The 15,897-nt window shown below is 44.0% G+C and overlaps 1 protein-coding gene across 1 annotated transcript; it reads right to left on the bottom strand.

Moving 5' to 3' along the window:
• Positions 1-7,469: 7,469 nt before the first annotated feature.
• Positions 7,470-14,400, bottom strand: LOC132822478 (protein SPMIP1). The gene is made up of 2 exons (XM_060835855.1): positions 13,980-14,400; positions 7,470-7,647 (listed from the first exon to the last, which is right to left on the bottom strand). Exons 1-2 carry the CDS (start codon positions 14,398-14,400, stop codon positions 7,520-7,522), a joined length of 549 nt encoding a protein of 182 aa, XP_060691838.1. The 3' UTR covers positions 7,470-7,519.
• Between the last annotated feature and the right edge of the window lie 1,497 nt (positions 14,401-15,897).

Below are 15,897 nucleotides of genomic sequence, written 5' to 3'. Positions count from 1 at the left end.
CAACATTTAAAAGGCATCTGGATGGGCATATGAATAGAAAGGATTTATAGGGATATGGGCTGAGTGCTGGCAAATGGGACTAGATTAGGTTTGGATATTTGGTCAGCATGGATGAGTTGGACTGAAGGGTCTATTTCCATGCTCTACATCTCTATGACTCTACAACTCTATGAATGCAGTAGCGTTGGGTGCCTCAGGTCAAACAGGCCATTGTCCATTTCCTTGACCTGTCCATCTACATTTTGGGGAATAAATTGTCCATTACCACTCACTAGAAAGCCACTGACTCCTACAGCTACCTTCACTACTCTTCTCACCCCACGACCTGCATGGATTCCATCCCATTCTCCCAGTTTCTTCACCTACACTGCATCTGTTTGGACAATGCCACTTTCTAAAACAGAGCTGCTGACTTGGTTTCCTTCTTCCATAACTGTGGTTTCCCACTCACTGTGGTTGACAGGGCCCTCAACCACATCCAATCTATCACCCATGTTTCTGCACTTGCCCCTTCCCATCACTCACGAGAGTATGACCAGGTTCTCCTTGTACTCACTTTTCATCCCAGCAGCCTCCACATTCAAAGGATCATTCTCTGTCATTTCAGACAACTCCAGTAAAATGCTACCACTAAACACATCTTCCCCTCACTCCCCCCCGTCTGTATTTTGCAAGGATTATTCCCTCTGGGACAGCCTAGTCCATTCCTTGACCAACAACTCTCCCTCCCATGGCATCCAAATTTTTTGTATTGTATTCGCTGCACCGAATGTGGCCTATTCTACATTGGAGAAACCAAACACAGATTGGGTGACCGCTTTGCAGTACACTTCTGATCTGTGCACAAGCATGACCCTGACCCTCCCTTAGCTAGTTATTTTAACATAGCATGGGCACACGTATGGGCCCCAGCTATGCCTGTCTCTTTGTTGGCTACGTAGAACAGTTGATCTTCCGTAATTACACCAGTACCACTCCCCACCCCTTCCTCCACTACATTGATGATTGCATTGGCACCACCTCGTGCTCCCGCGAGGAGGTTGAGCAATTCATCAACTTCACCAACACATTCCACCCTGACCTTAAATTTACCTGGACCATCTCTGACACTTCCCTCCCCTTCCTGGATCTCTCCACCTCCATTAATGACGACCGACTTGACACTGACATTTTTTACAAACCCACTGACTCCCACAGCTACCTGGATTACACCTCTTCCCATCCTACCTCCTGCAAAAATGCCATCCCGGATTCCCAATTCCTCCGCCTCCGCCGTATCTGCTCCCAGGAGGACCAGTTCCACCACAGAACACACCAGATGGCCTCCTTCTTTAGAGACCACAATTTCCCTTCCCACGTGGTTAAAGATGCCCTCCAATGCATCTCGTCCACACCCCCACCTCCGCCCTCAGACCCCACCCCTCCAACCGTAACAAGGACAGAACGCCCCTGGTGCTCACCTTCAACCCTACAAACCTTCACATAAACCAAATCATCCGACATTTCCGCCACCTCAAAAAAGACCCCACCACCAGGGATATATTTCCCTCCCCACCCCTTTCCACCTTCCGCAAAGACCGTTCCCTCCGTGACTACCTGGTCAGGTCCACGCCCCCCCTACAACCCACCCTCCCATCCTGGCACTTTCCCCTGCCACCGCAGGAACTGTAAAACCTGCGCCCATACCTCCTCCCTCACCTCTATCCAAGGCCCTAAAGGAGCCTTCCACATCCATCAAAGTTTTACCTGCACATCCACCAATATCATTTATTGTATCCGGTGCTCCTGATGCGGTCTCGTCTACATTGGGGAGACTGGGTGCCTCCTAGCAGAGCACTTTAGGGAACATCTCCGGGACACCTGCACCAATCAACCGCACTGTCCCGTGGCCCAACATTTCAACTCCCCCTCCCACTCTGCCGAGGACATGGAAGTCCTGGGCCTCCTTCACCGCTGCTCCCTCACCACCAGACGCCTGGAGGAAGAACGCCTCATCTTCTGCCTCGGAACACTTCAACCCCAGGGCATCAATGTGGACTTCAACAGTTTCCTCATTTCCCCATCCCCCACCTCACCCTAGTTCCTTACTTCCAGCTCAGCACTGTCCCCATGACTTGTCCGGACTTGCCCTACCTGCCTGTCTTCTTTTCCACCTATCCACTCCACCGCTCCTCCCTGACTTATCACCTTCATCCCCTTCCCCACTCACCCATTGTACTCTATGTTACTCTCTCCCCACCCCCACCCTCCTCTAGCTTATCTGTCCACGCTTCAGGCTCACTGCCTTTATTCCTGATGAAGGGCTTTTGCCCGAAACATCAATTTCGCTGCACCTTGGATGCTGCCTGAACTGCTGTGCTCTTCCAGCACCACTAATCTGCATACCCTCTTGTCTGTCCTCGGCATGCTGCAATATTCCAGTAAATCACAGAGAAAACTGGAGGAGCAACATCTCATCTTCAAACTAGGCACTTTACAGCTTCTGGGCTCAATATTGAGATCAACACCTCAATATTCACCATTAAACTGTGAAAACATTCCTTCCATTACTTTTAGCTTTGCTTGTCACATTCTGTGGCACCCTCTCTCCAAACACCCCTCCTCCTCCCCCCTCCCCCCCAACTCCCACCACAACCTCCCAACCCGAGGGACAGTCTATTCTTTCAAATCTGACAGTTAGACGCAATTGTTCTGCCATCCTCACATACCAATCACGTAATCTGAATTATCAATGTCTTTTATCCCCCAGCATTCCAAGCATCAATCATCCCCACCACACTATAGCATAAATGCTGCCCCCTTCACACTTCACTTCAGCTCTGATGAACAGTCATCTACACTCAAAACGTTAGCTTGCTCTCTGTCCATGGATGCTGTCTGACCCACTGTGACCTCCCGTATTTTTTTGTTTCCAGTTTGAATTCCAGCATCTGCAGCAATTTGCTCCGAGGAGTTCACTGACAGCTGGTTCCAGTAACTGAGAGCTGGCTGCAATGTTCACTCATTATTTGTAAAAATATCCGATATACAACTTTTAGTCCAAAAGGCAAATGCAGTTTTGTTTGTGATTTCTGTTCACTTTTGCCGTTGGTGAACAAGTGACTAGTTTAAAGCATTTTAAGGTTTTCCTGCATGTAATCGTCCCTCATTGAACAACTGTAAGATGCACAGTTATGGTGGGCACTGAGAAGAGAGTAGCTGTGACTTAGTGAGGTTAAAAGATTACACACAGTCTTAGAGTCATAAAGATGTATCGCACAAAAACAGACTCTTCGGTCCAACCCGTCCATGTCAACCAGATATCCCAACCCAATCTAGTCCCACCTGCCAGCACCCGGCCCATATCCCTCGAAACCCTTCCTATTTATATACCCATCCAAATGACTTTTAAATGTTGCAATTGTCCCAACCTCCACCGCTTCCTCTGGCAGCTCATTCCATACACGCACCATCCTCTGTGTGAAAAAGTTGCCCCTTAGGTCTCTTTTATATCTTTCCCCTCTCACCCTAAACCTATGCCCTCTAGTTCTGGACTCCCCAACCCCAGGGAAAAGACTTTGTCTATTTATCCTATCCATGCCCCTCATAATTTTGTAAACTTCTACAAGGTCACCCCTCAGCCTCTGCTCCAGGGAAAACAGCCCCAGCCTGTTCAGCCTCTCCCCATAGCTCAAATCCTGAAACCCTGGCAACATCCTTGTAAATCTTTTCTGAACCCTTTCAAGTTTCACAACATCTTTCTGATAGGAAGGAGACCAGAATTATACGCAATATTCTAACAGTGGCCTAACCAATGTCCTGTACAGACATGTTGTTAAGGAGAGACGGATTACGCAGGCTGGTTTTTTAAACTATGATTGGGGTTGAAAAATATTGTCATAATGCAAGGAAGTATCAGCCGTGCCACCTCTGTCCTTTGAGAAGCATTGGTTTGTGGGTGCTGTGCCACTATGTTGATTATGTTGATGTTGAAAGGCAATTCTAGACTGCCAATGCTTGACTGGGTGCATTGCTGGCATTACAAGATGCATGGTGGAAGACATAGCACAGTAGTGGTAACAAAATCCATCCATGGAAAGTGGGAGAATGAGACTAGTATCAGAAAAGAGATCATAAAGCCATAAGATATCGGAGCAGAAATTATGCCAATCGGCCAGTTGAGTCTCCTCTGCTATTTGATCATAGTTTCTCAACCACATTCTCCCACCTTTGATCCCCTCAACAATCAAGAACCTATCTATCTCTGAGAGAGGCATATTAGAGATGTTGTACCCAGTTAATGAGGTGAATTTGAGATAATCACATGAGAAAACTCATTAGGCCTCACCGAGCGAAACCCTCCATGAAACTCTATGAAAATAAAACATAGCCAATGGCTGGTAAGATTCAGCACTAAGAGAAACTCCAAATGAAAAACCACGTTGGATATTATGATGGGGGAGATCAGAACTATTGAGGAGTTGGCAGAGGGAGGGAGACCATATCACAATACCAAAAAACACAAGGAAATAGGTAAATCCTTACCTACTCATCTTAACTCTTCATTCGGAAACAGCTTGGAGTTTAAGGGCTATTCCCCAGGAAAAATGTCAAAAAGATTCAATGAGTCATCTTACTAACTAACTGAAATTGTCTGTGTTTTTCAAAAACCTATTCTTTGATCGAGTATGGGGCTTGTTGTTGAAACTCACCCTTAATGCACTTGAACTGAGAAGCTTATCAGGCTACTTCAGAGGTCAATTACGTGTTGAGCACATTGTTATGGCTCTGAAGTCACACCCAGGCTAGAGCAGGTAAAGATGGCAACTTTCCTTCCCTAAAGGGCATTAGCAAATTGGATAGGATTTTACCAAATAGCTTCAATTCCATATTTTGTCATTCAATTTAAATCCTAACAGCTGATGTGGCACACTTCAAACATTGTGCCCTTACATCTGGATTGCTAGACCAATATAACAACTGCACTATCTATTTCACTACTATTTGTCAACTACCAAACAAATGAATTAACTCACTCTCTTGATGAATCAAAGTTGTCTGATAAGTCATGCACTAACAATTAACTACTTAATATTATTACTTTGTGGGCGGAACGGTGGCACAGTGGCACTGCTGCCTCACAGCGCCAGAGACCCGGGTTCAATTCCTGCCTCAGGCAACTGACTGTGTGGAGTTTGCACATTCTCCCCGTGTCTGCATGGGTTTCCTCTGGGTGCTCCGGTTTCCTCCCACAGTCGGGAGGAAAGATGTGTGGGTCAGGTGAATTGGCCATGCTAAATTGCCCGTAAGGTAAGGGGTAAATGTAGGGGTATGGGTGGGTTGCGCTTCGGTGTGGTGTGGATGTGTTGAGCCGAAGGGCCTGTTTCCACATTTTAAGTAATCGAATCTAATCCAAAACTAAAAATCAATGGACGTAAAAGATTTGATTAGAGTTACCTAGCAGTTACAGTAGTAAATAATTAATGAACAGAGTTATTTGTAAACATAAATGAAAGGGGTCATTAAAGGCAATTCAGTTCATCACTGTAATTCAGAGCAAATTAGATGCTAATATTAACCTTCAAATTAGATCATTGCTTGAGACTTAAATTAGTGAACAAAACTATGATTAAAACCCTTTATAGCTGACATGTTAACAGCATTAGATAGCCAAGGTACAGGATAGATCAAAGTCTCACATTGATTAACATACTTACTAGATTTTATTTGATCCTATGACCAATTTGATTAGTCCAATCGCCCTCCTTTTTTGGACACAGATGCTAATGTCTGCAGTATTATGTTGGTAAGTGTTTGATCAAAGAGTCGTCTTTTCTTTGTGGATCCTCTGTGTTAACAACCTCTGGGTTCTGCATACTCAATGATATCCCCTTGCTGATTCCACTCTTATGTTTCCTGGTCTCAAACATTTGTGTAGTTAATTGCCATACAGCTCTTATTGTAACTACATGGTTTTGCCACAATTTAACTTATTTCTCTGATTTTCTGGCCTGCTAGACTTTGTATTTGTATGTGTACCATCTTGCAGCTATGAGCTAGGGATCACCTTCAGACAATGAAGTTTATTTTCTAACAGACGTACGTTCAGATAAAGATCATGATTACTATATACCGCAAAGAGATCTGGTTGGAGGCGAGCCAACCCTCTCCTTTATTATAACTTTACAGAGATGTTTCCAACATTCCCTTTGAGTGACAAATGCTTCACAAAGTTTCATTCGTATTGGTGCCAATCATCTCCAACGAATGTGGAGGTTGCTGCAGATGTCCCTGAATCCTGAGCATGGCCTATGAGGTGACAAAGTCTGAATACCCTAGGCATATCAAACTCAGCCACTTAGCCAATTAATCAAGTTACCCAAACTTAAGGGTTTTTGATAGTTTTATATACATCTTAGAGCCAATCAATTGTTTTGGTGAAGCCCCTTAGTTTTCCACACAGGTCTACATGACACATTAAGCGATTGTGTGTTAAAAGACTCCCAACATGAGAAAAGAATGTCCTATTTGTACACATGAACATTTGGTTTTCAGCTTAGAAGCTTTATAAATTTAGATTAGAGTAGATTAGATTCCCGACAGTGTGGAAACAGGCCCTTCGGCCCAACAAGTCCACACTGACCCCCCCCCCCCAAACAGTAACCCACCCACACTCATTTTCCCTACATTTACCCCTGACTAATGCACCTAACATTATGGGCAATTTCGCATGGCCAATTCACCTGACCTGCACATCTTTTGGAATGTGGGAGGAAACCGGAGCACCTGGAGGAAACACGCACAGACATGGGGAGAATGTGCAAACTCCACACAGATAGTGGTCTGAGGCGGGCTTTGAACCAGGGTCCCTGGTGCTGTGAGGCAGCAGTGCTAACCACTGCTTAGTAGGTTAAAAATCTTTGACTCATTTTGCCCAAGAACATTTTGTTTCAGTTGCTTCCCAGCATCCAATGCAACCATTAACTCCATCTTGTGGACAGCTTTCAAAGTAAAACCTCATAATGTACACAATTTGTCAATTTACAAGGCATTTCTCCAACAAATCAAGTAACGAGCAAAATTAACAATCAGCTGATGAGTGCTGATGGACTCAGTAGCTGTTCAATCTGCACTTTATTCTATCTTAGGTAAAATTGCTTTATTATTGCTGCTTGTGATTCAAAAGCCGGCCAAGTTTTAATAATTTTTATCTTTAAGAGTTGCAATTCACATATCATACATATTTCAAAATTCTCCTTAAACTAAATATTCAGCTCAGACTGTAAACATTAGTATATTACACAGCCTCACAATACTGCAACATTTGAAGCATATGAACAAGGTGACTGACAGACATTTTAAAAAAACTTACAAATGAGGCAGTTTGGTAATCAATTATTTAACCAATCAATGGTAAATCAGAAACATTTCAGAATATTCCAGTGATCAAAAGCTCTTGAGAATTATTTCAGAGATAATTTAGAGAGAGAGAAAACAGGGTGTTACTGGAAATATTATTGTGGGAATATTTTCCCTGTTCTCAGTGTAGCTTAGCAAGAGCATCTGTTGCAGATGGCTTGTAGAAGACACCATTTCTTGAATAGAAAGTATTATCTACAGTCCTCAATCGACCATGAACTGGTAACTGGAGTTCCTCGATGACATCACCTGGTCAAACAAGTTTGAAAATAAGTGTTTAAACATGTTTTGAAAATTCAACTGTATGTTTTAGAGTACAATCAATGGTAAACTTTAACAAACTTTGTCAGCTGAAAATTAGTCAACTATGCACTCCAAATCAAAATGGGTTGGGTTTTTACAAAAATAGAATGGAGTTGCTCATTTACAGGCAGCTACTAGCTCGGTGTGAAATAGACCCAATGAGAAATAACACAGCAAACAAAATAACTTACATTTATATAGTTCCCTTTAACTTAGAAAAAACAATTGCTCAGCCAAAGGAGAGACTAAATGTGATAAAAGCAGAAAGTGCTGGGAAATCACAGTATGTTTGGCAGTACTGTGCAGGGAGAAATATGAGTTGGCGTTTTGAGTCCAAAGCTATTCTTTAAAAGTTTCAATAAAGTGATTTTGGACTCAGAATGTTAACTCTGTTTCTTTCTTCACAAATGCTTCAGCACTTTTTAGTTTTATTCCAGATCTCCAGAATCCATAGTATTTTGCTTTTATTTGTGGAAAAATGTGTTATGGATCTGTGCATTCCTTTTGTATTAGCACGGTATTATCTGTCTTCCTAGAAGTTCCATGGAGCAAGATGTGCCCTGTATGTCCAAGAAGTGTGAAAAATGTCAACATTACACAGGAAATAGTGCTGGATGCCTTGAAACGCAAAAAGGTGGATAAATCCCCAATCAGGTGTACCCTAGGACTCTGTAGGAACCTAGGGAAGTGATTGCTCAGCCTCCTGCTGAGATATTTGTATCATCAATAGTCACAGGTGAGGTGCCAGAAGACTGAAAATTAGCTGATATGGTACGATTATTTAAAAAAGGTGGTAAGGACAAGCCAGGGAACTATTGACCAGTGAGCCTGATGTCAGTGGTGGGCAAGTTTTTGGAGGGAATCCAGAGGGACAAGATTTACACGTATTTAGGAATGCAAGGACTGACCAGCGATAGTCAACATGGCTTTGTGCATGGGAAATCCTGTCTCACAAACTTGTTTGAGTTTTTTGAAGAAGTAACAATGAGGATTAATGAGGGCAAGGCGGTGGACATGATCTATATGGACTTCAGTAAAGCATTTGACAAGGTTCCCCATGGGAGATTGGTGAGCAAAGTTAGATCTCACGGAATACAGAGAGAACTAGCCATTCGGATACAGAACTGGCTCCAAAGTGGAAGACAGAGGGTGGTGGTGGAAGGTTGTTTTTCAGACTGGAGGCCTGTGACCAGTGGAGTGCCACAAGGATGGTGCTGGGTCCACTACTTTTTGTCATTTATATAAATGATTTGGATATGAACATATGGTTAGTAAGTTTGCAGATGACACCAGAATTGGAGGTGTAGTGAACAACAAAGAAGGTTACCTAAGATTACAATGGGATCTTGATCAAATGGGCTAATGGGCTGAGATGGAGTTTAATTTAGATAAATACGAGATGCTGCATTTTGGCAAAGTAAATCTTAGCAGGACTTATACATAATGATAAGGACCTAGGCAGTGTTGCTGAACAAAGAGACCTTGGAGTGCAGGTTCATAGCTCCTTGAAAGTAGAGTTGCATGTAGATAGGATAGTGAAGAAGGCATTTGATATGCTTTCCTTTATCAGTCAGAGAATTGAGTAGAGGAGTTGGGAGGTCATGTTGTGGCTGTACAGGACATTGGTTAGGCCACTATTGGAATATTGTGTGCAATTCTGGTGTCCTTCATATTGGAAAGATGTTGTGAAACTTGAAAGGGTTCAGAAAAGATTTACAAGGATGTTGCCAGGGTTGGAGGATTTGAGCTACAGGGAGAGGCTGAACAGGCTGGGGCTGTTTTCCCTGGAGCGTCGGAGGCTGAGGGACGACCTTATCGAGGTTTATAAAATCATGTGGGGCAAGGATAAATAGACAAAGTCTTTTCCCTAGGGTGGGGGAGTCCAGAAGTAGAGGGCATAGGTTTAGGGTGAGAAATATAAAAGGGACCTAAGGGGCAATTTTTTCACACAGAGTGCAGTGCATGTATAGAATGAGCTGCCAGACGAAATGGTGGAGGCTGGTATAATTGTAACATTTAAAAGGCATCTGGATGTGTATATGAATAGGAAGGGTTTAAAGGGATATGGGCCAAGTGCTGGCAAATGGGACCAGATTAGATCAGGATATCTGGTTGGCATGGGTGGTTTGGACTGAAGGGTCTGTTTCCGTGCTGTACATCTCTGTGACTCCTAGACTCTAAGTGGGGCAGGGTGAGGCTCAGCAATCAGGTGTGTGCCCACACAAACACTGCATAACTTCAAAGCAATCCCAAATCTGGGTATTTATACTGAGGCCCTAGAGGGGCTAATCCCTAAAACCCATCAAACAAAAGTACAAGACCTAGTGTGAGATACAGGATTGGCAGTTTGTTAATGTTGCCAACCAGCTACCCTTGACCAGTTTGAGGGACCATTGTGATGCTACAATTTAAATACATGCTGCTAAAGGTTAGTAAGTGGAGAAAACTGTACGATATACAGTGGAACCTCGATTATCCGAATGTGATGGGTGGGCACTATTTCTTTCGATAATTAATTATTTGGTTAATCGATTAAATGCCTTCTCTCTGTGTCTTGAATTTTTCAAGTCTGCTCACCGTTCAGGTGGTAAGGCAGCAAACCGCGCGCGAGACCCTGCCCCCAACTCCGTCTGACACCACCCCCCCCGCCCCTGTGCAACACTCCCCGCCCCAACTCCATCTGACACCGCCCCCACCTCCAACCCCGTCCAACACCGGCCCCCCATCCATCCCCAACCCTGTACACACCTACACACTCTCCGGGGCAGCTGGACTGGACACTAGCAACAAGACTGCTACAGCTGCCTTTGTGGAGTAAGTCTCCAAATAGCGCGCGCACGTGCACACACACACACACACACACACACACAGACACACACACACACACACACACACACACACAGACACACACACACAGACACACACACACACATACTCGAGGTTTCCTTCAGATAATCCGATTTTCGGATAATTGGTATTCAGAAAATCGAGATTCCTCTGTAATACACTTGGTACTCATTTGTAAACTGGAAGTATTATGTCAAGTGCATCTGTCATAGAATCAAAGAATCCCTGCAGTGGTGGAAGGAGCCAATTCAACCCTTAGAGTCCACACCGACCTTCTGAAGAGTATCCCACACAGTTGCAGCTCCCCCTTCTATTCCATAACATATGATTTGATCATTGCTAAAATTATAACGAGGCAAATCCGAGCCCTTTGCAAAAGTATTTTTAATATAATCCAGTGATCATGGGGAGGAAAATAGCAAGTGGCTAAAGGTTCACTAGAAAGTTGAAAATAACGATAGGCTGAATAGCCTGCTTCCACACTGTAGGGATTCTCTATGATGATAAAATGCAAAAGACTAACTGGATTCAATAGGTTGGTCGTCTACCCTTGTTTCTTATTAGGAAGAGTGGCCAGAGGGGGTCATTTTAAGAGAAGGCTTTATAAAGTTATAAAGGAATCTGTTTTTGAGACATCATCTCTTAAAGTAAGAACCAGACAGTTGTAGTGTCAATGGTGAACAGAAATTAGCAGGTTCATATTATAAAAGGCCAGCTAAAGGCACAAAAATGTTTGTGAATCAGGTTTGGACTGGAGGACTAAGATTGCTAAAGACTGTAAACACTAAGATGAGAATTTTAATTTTGAGGTAAACGAATGAGGAGGTACATGATCAATAAATGGGTAGAATGCATAAATAGATCTTGCAGGTTAGTATAAGGGCAGAGAAGTTTGTGGAAGGTGAAGAATTAGAATTTGGACAAGAATGGATTATAATAATTGACTCTGGAAGTGACAAAGTCATTGCTAAGTTTTTCAGCACAAGACTGGATGAAACAAGAGCAAAGATGGAGATGGAATCATTCAGTTTTTAAAATCAGAGATTAAGGAATTGGAAGGTCAGCTCAAGGTTGAAGCATGGTTGCAGAATCTGCTCCAGTCACACACTGTGGTCAGAATAGGTCCACGTGACAAGAGTCTCAAGTTTGTGACAGAGCTGAAGAGTTTCTGTTTGAAAGACATTACAGCTCATATAGGACTGATTTTGGACAAACAGCCAACTTAGATGGTCAAGTGATGGTTAAAGATGCCCGCCAACGCATTTAGTCCACATCCCGCACCTCCGCCCTCAGATCACACCCCTCCAACCGTAACAAGGACAGAACGCCCCTGGTGCTCACCTTCCACCCTACCAACCTTCGCATAAACCAAATCATCCGCCGACATTTCCGCCACCTCCAAAAAGACCCCACCACCAGGGATATATTTCCCTCCCCACCCCTTTCCGCCTTCCGCAAAGACCATTCCCTCCGTGACTACCTGGTCAGGTCCATGCCCCCCTACGACCCACCCTTCCAACCTGGCACTTTCCCCTGCCACCGCAGGAACTGTAAAACCTGTGCCCATACCTCCTCCCTCACCTCTGTCCAAGGCCCTAAAGGAGCCTTCCACATCCATCAAAGTTTTACCTGCACATCCACTAATATCATTTATTGTATCCGTTGCTCCCGATGCGGTCTCCTCTACATTGGGGAGACTGGGTGCCTCCTAGCAGAGCGCTTTGGGGAACATCTCCGAGATACCCGCACCAATCAACCACACCGCCCCGTGGCCCAACATTTCAACTCCCCCTCCCACTCTGCAGAGAACATGGAAGTCCTGGGCCTCCTTCACCGCTGCTCCCTCACCACCAGGTGCCTGGAGGAAGAACGCCTCGGAACACTTCAACCCCAGGGCATCAATGTGGACTTCAACAGCTTCCTCATTTCCCCTTCCCCCGCCTCATCCTAGTTTCAAACCTCCAGCTCAGCACTGTCACCATGACTTGTCCGGACTGGTCCAACCTGCCTATCTTCTTTTCCACCTATCCACTCCACCCTCTCCTCCCTGACCTATCACATTCCTCTCCTCCCCCACTCACCCATTGTACTCTATGCTACTCTCTCCCCACCCCACCCCCCTCTAGCTTATCTCTCCACGCTTCAGGCTCTCTGCCTTTATTCCTGATGAAGGGCTTTTGCCCGAAACGTCGATTTCACTGCTCGTTGGATGCTGCCTGAACTGCTGTGCTCTTACAGCACCACTGATCCAGAGTCTGGTTTCCAGCATCTGCGGTCATTGTTTTTACCAAGTGATAGCAAAGTTGAGCTAGATGTCATTGCACACTTGGAAGTTCATCACACATCTGTGAATTACATTCCATGGAAAAGTATTCTGATGATTAGGCCAAGGTTGGAACCTCAAAGGCTGGAGTTACGTGAGTCATAGTGATATATGGGGACAACATCACTGGTAAAACACAAATTTGATTCATGGATATAAAAAGGTAGCCTACTCACCCAAACTAGAAATAACATTTTTATCCCAACTGAAGATGCAGAGAATACATGACTTCTGCACCTGATGCAAATATGGGGCGGCACAGTGGCTCAGTGGTTAGCATCGCTGCCTTACAATGCCAGGGATCTGGGCTCAATTCCACCCTTGGGTGACTGTGTGGAGTTTGCAAATTCTCCCTTTGTCTGCATGGGTTTCTTCTGGGAGCTCCTGTCTCCTCCCATAGTACAAATATTTACAAGTTCAGTGGGCTGGCCATACTAAATTGCCCATAGTGTCCATGGATGTGTGGGCTAGTCAAGAGAAACGCAAGGTCACAATGATAAGGTAGGGGGTATGGCTTTGGGTGGGATGATCCTTAAAGGATGGGTGAGGATTAAATGAGGTGAATGGCCTGCTTCCACACTGTCAGCATTCTATGTTACTGAAACAACTTAATATGCCCAACATCTCCACAACTGATACACAGTACCTCTGTTATCCATCATCATGGAATTTAATGAGAATCTCTGTTTTGTATGACATGATATTATTTATCAAATTTGGTTGATTAAAATGACTTACCCAGTAACAATTGTTCTTATTTTAAATTTGGTGGCCATGAAGTCAGGTATGATTAGTTTGTTTCAAATTGCGACTATAAAGAGCTGCTTTAAGAGGGAAAGGTAATCTCTGGCTAGAACTGATCTCAGCAGGTCCATAAATGTTTTGGTAAAATGATGAATATGTAAAAAGTATTGCTAGAGAAACAATTAGTCTCAACTATCACAAAACCGTTCGTAAATCATGTTACTCCCACGATATTTGGATCACATCAACTATCTTCAAAATGGGAATATGTTATGAATTGAAAACCTTGTACTGTCAAATTCAATCATTAAAGTGTTTCTACTTTAGAAGAGCTAGATTTAGTTCATTATGTTAATTCACTTACCCTGTCTCCAACCGTACTCCCAGGAGGATAGAATAGGATACTGGAATTTTTCCTCAGGGTGTTTTACCTTCCTCTTTTCCAGGTACAGATACCTGCCTTTCTGTTCTTTTGAAAAGCCATCATATAATAAAGCTCGAATTTGAGGAGTTACAGGCCGCATTTCCTGAAACTCCTCAGATTTTGAAGGTGTTTTCTGAACTAGCTTATTTTTTTCTTCCTGCTGTCTTGGAATTTGAATCGCTGGAAGACTATAATTCTTGGCAGTTTGTTTGGGAACTTCACTCTTCTTGTTAGGAATGGCAGGTGGAACCCTGGAATATTTGGCCCCATATTTGTCTTTCCAGGCTATACGGGTGTAGGCTTCTTTCTCTATAAGTTCTGTCCAGCACTTCTGTGTGCGAGTGTCAAACAAATGTTTCATTTCTCTTCGTTAATTTGATAAGGAAACAATTTTAAGCTGAACAAAAGTAGCTTTGCTTTTGATTGTGATCGTATACTACAACTGGCACTGCAAAGTTACAGTAAAGGCTTCAGTCTGTCACCATGGTTACAGTCATCATGTTCAAGACCATACAAAGTCCTTGGGGACCTCTACTGGTTGGAGTGCTTTTCTGTCTGAGTAACTGGAAGTCTTTCTGAGCTGAAACATTAGAGATATAAAGAGTTGCTTGCCCTCTAATCTCAAGTAAAGTTTGTTACCAGTAAAGTGACCCCAAATCTGCTGCAGTATGTATCTTTATAATAAACAGCAAACTTGCTATGGCATAATTACTTAAGAATCATCAAGGTTCTTTATTTACAATCTATTTAAAGATTGAAAACCATTTGCAAAAACCTTTTAATATCAGACTCTGGCACTCTCTTGTCATGGGCGGCACGGTGGTTAGCACTGCTAACACTGGGGGAGTTGGGGTATCCTGCTGGAATGGCAGAAATGGCTGAAGGTGATACCTTGAACGCAGAGGCTGAAGGGGTGGAAAATGAGAAGAGGAACCTTATCATTGTTGTGGGAGGGAGGAGGGAGGAAGGAGGAGGGAGGAGGGGTGAGGGCAGAAGCAAGGGAAATGTGTCTCATGCAACTGCCAACCATGATGAGGGGGAATCCTCAATTGAGGGTTCCACTCCTATGGAAGGTAGCATCATTGGAACAGTTACAGCAGAGATGAGTACAGGTTATTCTGCTGCAACAGGACATGTGTGTTCCTCTGTGACTTAATGTTATAAAAAATTGCACTATGGGAAACTACTATAGAAAATCACACCGTAGAAGATCGCTGATAGAGAATCGCTATACCCATTCAGTATAAAGTTCGCATTATCTAAACAATGTCCACAATTTGTCAATTGCATTATAGCCAATTCATGCTGCCAAAATGAGTGGCACGGTGGCACAGTGGTTAGCACTGCTGCCTCACAGCGCCAGAGACCCGGGTTCAATTTCTGACTCAGGCGACTGACTGTGTGGAGTTTGCACATTCTCCCCGTGTCTGCATGGGTTTCCTCCGGGTGCTCCGGTTTCCTCCCACAGTCCAAAGATGTGCGGATCAGGTGAATTGGCCATGCTAAATTGCCTGTAGTGTTAGGTAAGGGGTAAATGTAGGGGAATGGGTGGGTTTCGCTTCGGTGGGTCGGTGTGGACTTGTTGGGCAGAAGGGCCTGTTTCCACACTGTAAGTAATCTAATCTAATGAGTGTTAAAGCAGAATGACCTGTAACTGGGAGAATGGAATGGAGTCTTTGCAGGAAGCAGGGTGCAAAGAATTGTAGTCAAGGAAACTGTGGGAGACAGTGGGTTTGTAGTGGATATTGGTGAACACTTTATCCCCAGAAATGGAAACAGGGAACTCTAAGAAGGGAAGGGAAACATCAGAGATGGAGCAGGCGAAGGGGAGAGAAAGAAGGAAATTGGAAGCAAAATT

The sequence above is a fragment of the Hemiscyllium ocellatum genome, chromosome 14 (genome assembly GCF_020745735.1).
Source record: "Hemiscyllium ocellatum isolate sHemOce1 chromosome 14, sHemOce1.pat.X.cur, whole genome shotgun sequence".
NCBI classification, from domain to species: Eukaryota; Metazoa; Chordata; class Chondrichthyes; order Orectolobiformes; family Hemiscylliidae; genus Hemiscyllium; species Hemiscyllium ocellatum.
The sequence above is the reverse complement of the archived record's forward strand: the minus strand, read 5'-3'. Positions and strand labels throughout refer to the sequence as shown.

Coding starts and splice junctions, on each gene's coding strand:
- LOC132822478 (XM_060835855.1), bottom strand. CDS start 14,400: ATGAAACATTTGTTTGACACTCGCACACAGAAGTGCTGGACAGAACTT. Junction 7,648..13,979: donor GGAGTACGGTTGGAGACAGG/GTAAGTGAATTA, acceptor TTGTTTGACCAG/GTGATGTCATCGAGGAACTC.